The 5,476-nt window shown below is 32.7% G+C and overlaps 1 protein-coding gene across 1 annotated transcript; it reads right to left on the bottom strand.

Moving 5' to 3' along the window:
* Nucleotides 1-220: 220 nt before the first annotated feature.
* LOC139877298 (uncharacterized) lies at nucleotides 221-1,541 on the bottom strand. The gene has a single exon (XM_071864708.1). The coding sequence runs from the start codon at nucleotides 1,515-1,517 to the stop codon at nucleotides 414-416; it is 1,104 nt and encodes a 367-aa protein (XP_071720809.1). The 5' UTR covers nucleotides 1,518-1,541; the 3' UTR covers nucleotides 221-413.
* Between the last annotated feature and the right edge of the window lie 3,935 nt (nucleotides 1,542-5,476).

Genomic DNA, 5,476 nt, shown 5'->3' with positions numbered 1-5,476 from the left:
ATAACAAAAATAAAATTACTTAGAGTCAAAGTTGAAGTAAAAAGACTTTGAAAAGTTAACTGAACACTTGTAATGGAACGGAGTATCTATAAAATATTTTTGGACAACCTCGTATTTGAGTGGTCTTTTAATTAGTAGTGACTAAAACACAAATTAATTAGTACGGAGTAATAAAGTAAATCTTACCTATAATTATAAACTTACAATTAAGTTACACATAGAGAATCAGAAATCTTACAAAGCACTGTAGCAAACACATCTTAACGTGCATCTTGAAAATTATAAACAATTCTTCACATTAAAAACTTCTAAAATTTATTTTAAATAAGAAAAAAGGCGCAAACATATTAGTTCACCGTTAAGTAACGGTAACTTGCAATAAATTTGCTAAACATGACGAAATGGTCGTACTACTAACAGACGTGCATTAACGGCGAACCACACAAACAATCATTATTACTAAACGACGACGCATCAAGGTGATCAAACGGAAACCCTAACGGAATCGAACCACACATTCGATTATTACTCAGATCCAAATGTCCAATAAACTTCGACCCCGATAACGATTTCGGAATAGCACCTTTCAGTTTATTAAACGATAAATCAAGTACGGAAAAATATGTTCGCTGAGTAAACACATCTGGTAACAAACCTTCTAGACCATTCCGGCTCAAATTCAAAATGTTTAAACCGGAGTTACTTAACAAACTCGCCGGAATAGCACCGGATAACCTGTTACTATCTAGATTCAACGTTGATAAAACCGGCATTGAACCTAATTCAGCTGGAATTGAACCGGATAACATGTTCATTGACAGATCTAGGTCAGCTAGCCGGTAGATTCCGGCGATCGACGACGGAATTGATCCGGTGAGTTGATTTTTGTTGATAAGAGCTCTGCTCATCATCGACAGTTTTCCGAGATCTGACGGAAGTTCGCCGGTAAGTTGATTGTTGCTGAGATCTAAATGCATTAAACTCGCGAGGTTTACAATCGACGGCGGTATTTTGCCGCTTATTTTGTTGTCGGCGACGTTAAGAACGGTGAGCTTAGTTAACTTCCCGATATCGGAAGGTATTTCGCCGGAGATTTGGTTTCCGACAAGGTCGAGGATACGTAAGTGAGGTAGGGTTGTCAGACACGCCGGAATCTGGCCGGAAATTGCTTTCCAGTCGGCGACGACGAGTGTTGTGAGACGGTCGAGTGAACAGAGCGAAGTGGAAAGTGAACCGGTCATGTAACCGGTACGACCGGATTCGAATATCTTATCTTCGGATTCGCCACGTAGGATAATATCGTTAACTCGACTATCAGTCGGGTCACAGTTAATACCGTACCAGTTACTGCAACAATCGGTTCCGGTCCATGTTTTTAAAATGCCTAAATACGGTTCAGTTAAACCGGCCTTAAAAGCTAACAATGCATCCCGGTCCGACGGTGGGCATGAGTGGACCAAGGTGGACGTGACGGCAATAATGAGGGCTACCACCGCTAATACGCCGGAAAGTTTCATTATCGGTTACTTTTTTATTTTAACTTTTTGTGTTTGAGTGATGAGTTTAAGTTTTTGAGTATGGGAAGATATATACATAGAGTATTGAAAAATGGACATAAAGGATTGAATAATTACGAAATTGGGATTAAGTAAGGGACAGTTGATTTGTCATTAATTGTCGTGGGGTGTGTGAAGCACGTGAGAAATTAATAATGTGTCTACAACAAACGTCTTTGTGTTTTCTTAGCTGGATCGACCTGATCCAACACTGGTCTTGTAATCAGTTTAGAATAATTCAAGTTCTATACTCGAGAGGCGTAGCTATGTGAAGTGTTATGGGACCCCATTCAATTTTTTTTTTTTTTTTTTTTTTTTTTTTTTTTTGACAAAAAACAAGAATATAATTAAAAAAAGTATTTTCACCCAATAGTGAACTATCTAATACAGTAATAGTACATAAGGATCTTTGTGCTGGATTTACATATTGAACTCATATCCATACACTTATCATAGACAAAAAAGAAATTACATAAAACCAAAAAATCATTAGAAGGCTTCATTAAAATTCTGCATTCCATATCATCTTGACAAAAACTTTATCCTCTGTACTTCCATCATTCATCCTTTGAAACACTTTGAGTTTGATCCGTGAAGCTAACGATGCCCAACATATATACTTATTATTTAACACATCATTCCTTGCTAGCCAAAAGCCAAATCACCCATATTGATGCCGACCCGATTAAAGACCAAAATGCATTGGCCTTAATACCCGTACCACCATTCCATTCAACCAAAAATTCCTCAATGAAGACGGGTATAATCCAAATAAAGTTCCACCAATCAAACGCCCAAACAACAATCGCTACTGCATTCCGGCTCATTTAGAGCCCTTCATTTAGACGTGTTCACTATATAACACGTCTAATTTATCACATGGAACACGTCTAATTAAGGTTTCTACCCACAAAAACACGGAACACGTCTAATTAATATTCGCAACACGTCTAATTAGAAATCTGCAACACGTCTAAGTAAGTTTAACACCTCTATTTGGTAACCACGTCTATTTACTTTTACCGGGAACACATCTAATTGACAACACGTCTAACAAATATTCCAAAGAACACGTCCAATTAACAACACGTCTAATTATGTTTACCAGGAACACGTCTTAATGAAACAACAACACGTCTAATTGGAAACACGTCTTATTAGATTTTCCGGGAACACGTCTAAATGCCTAACACGTCTAATAAGTTTCAAAACACACGTCTAATTAGTTTGTAACAAACGCCTTTTAACTGGAACACGTCTAAATAAGTTAACAGGATATATAAGTTAACGATCTCCGTTTAATCAACCTAACCCTTACAGTTCTATTAATATTAGTCTGCCGAAATTATCGAACACGTCTAATTAAACAAACAGTCCTATATAAGATTTGATTTATATGTAACGGGTTATTTACGGTTTCATATTTAACGGGTTATTAAACAAACACGTCTAATTAAAAGGAACTTAGCTAGTTACAGAAGAGTTAGGAAATAATTTGATAATTAGGAATGGATTTTGATAAGTATATATAATATAATTATAATAATATAAAATGTTATATACCTTAAATAAGATTATTATTAAACTTATAAATAAATAATATAAAATATAAGAAATCTGTTCAGAAATATAAATATAAATACACACGTTTTTTAGTTTTTTTGTTTCGTCTTGTTCTTGTTTGCTTGTTTAGCTTCGTACTTAAAGTATATAGTGCATGATTATAATAGTTGGTTCGTACGTAAAGTGGTCTGATTCAAAGTTAACAATGGAGACTTGATATGTGCAGCGGAGGTGTACAAAATACTACAAAATATGATACAAGTTTTAATTAATTTACGGATGGGATATACCTAAACTCTGCTACAACACTATAGGCAGTGTACCTAATCGTAGAGTAGTATAGTTTTTAGTAAGTCCGGTTCGTTCCACAGGGAGACGGCTTATGTTACACTATATTTTAAATAACTATATTTGTACAAAATATATATATTACAATTATTATTATTATTATAAAAGGGGGTTTTACCGTTTAATGACTGGTTTGTCGATTTTATATTTTAAGCGTAAAGATAAATGACGATAATTAAAGTGCGTAAAATAAATAACGATATTTAAATGACGATAAAATAAATAACAATAATTAAAATGACAATAAATAAAAGTACGAGGAAATACAAAATAAAATATATTATGCTTATTTAAACTTCCGTAATCATGATGTTTGACGTTTTAATTTTAATTTATTACCCTAGGTTAATTGTCCTTTGTCCTGGATTATTTGATAAGTCCATCTGGTTTTGTCCATAATAGTCCATCGGTCATAATTATAAAGTGCGAGAGTCTTCGCCAAATTAACCTTATACCCGAATCCAACTAATTGGGGATTTAAATCGTAATCAGGTCTTAATACTTTGTTTAATGATTACACCAGGTTATCAACTGCGTGTAATCCAAGGTTTTAATACTTAATTAACAATTACACCAATTACCCTTGAATGTAATCCACCCATGTTTTAATGAGTCCATTGACTATTAATCCATCCCCGTGTCTGGTCAAATGAACAATTATTAGTATTTATAAATATCCCGCCTACCGTACCCGATCAAGCGTATGTGGTTATATATAAATATGTCAAGTTGTAAATCTCTATATTAAATTAACAAGATATCATTTGTAGTGACCCGAACTTTTCCATGTTTTTATATATTAAATGAAATTGTTATTTACGTGATTAAGTGTTTCCAACATGTTAAGCAATCAAACTTGTTAAGACTTTATTAATTGAAATAGGTTTCATATAGACAATTGACCACCCAAGTTGACCGGTGATTCACGAACGTTAAAACTTGTAAAAACTATATGATGACATATATATGGATATATATATAGTTAACATGTTATTATGATAGGTATGTATCTCATTAAGTATTTTAACAATGAGTTATATACATAAAAATGAGACTATTGAATTAAGAAACTCGAAAACGATATATATAACGATTATCGTTATAACAACGTCTTACTAAGTACATATGAATCATATTAAGATATTGATACACTTTGTTAAACATGTTAAATGATAAGTAAATATATCATTAAGTGTAACAATAAACTACATATGTAAAAACAAGACTACTAACTTAAGGATTTCGAAACGAGACATATATGTAATGATTATCGTTGTAACAACATTTAACTGTATATATATCATACTAAGATATATTTATATATCATAATATCATAATAATGTAATAATTTAACATCTCTTTAGATATAATAAACAATGGGTTAACAACATTTAACAAGATCGTTAACCTAAAGGTTTCAAAACAACATTTACATGTAACGACTAACGATGATTTAACGACTCAGTTAAAATGCATATACATGTAGTGTTTTAATATGTATTCATACAATTTTGAAAGACTTCAAGACAATTATCAAAATATGTCTACTTAACAAAAATGCTTACAATTACATCCTCGTTCAGTTTCATCAACAATTCTACTCGTATGCTCCCGTATTCGTACTCGTACAATACACAGCTTTTAGATGTATGTACTATTGGTATATACACTCCAATGATCAGCTCTTAGCAGCCCATGTGAGTCACCTAACACATGTGGGAACCATCATTTGGAAACTAGCATGAAATATCTCATAAAATTACAAAAATATTAGTAATCATTCATGACTTATTACAAGTAAACAAAATTACACATCCTTTATATCTAATCCATATACCAACGACTAAAAACACCTACAAACACTTTCATTCTTCAATTTTCTTCATCTAATTGATCTCTCTCAAGTTCTATCTTCAAGTTCTAAGTGTTCTTCATAAATTCTATAAGTTCTAGTTTCATAAAATCAAGAATACTTCCAAGTTTGCTAGTTTACTTCCAATCTTGTAAAG

The sequence above is a fragment of the Rutidosis leptorrhynchoides genome, chromosome 11, assembly GCF_046630445.1.
Source record: "Rutidosis leptorrhynchoides isolate AG116_Rl617_1_P2 chromosome 11, CSIRO_AGI_Rlap_v1, whole genome shotgun sequence".
Taxonomy (NCBI): Eukaryota; Viridiplantae; Streptophyta; class Magnoliopsida; order Asterales; family Asteraceae; genus Rutidosis; species Rutidosis leptorrhynchoides.
The sequence above is the reverse complement of the archived record's forward strand: the minus strand, read 5'-3'. Positions and strand labels throughout refer to the sequence as shown.

Bases quoted from the DNA above. Each gene is read 5' to 3' on its own strand.
- LOC139877298 (XM_071864708.1), bottom strand. From the start codon at position 1,517: ATGAAACTTTCCGGCGTATTAGCGGTGGTAGCCCTCATTATTGCCGTC.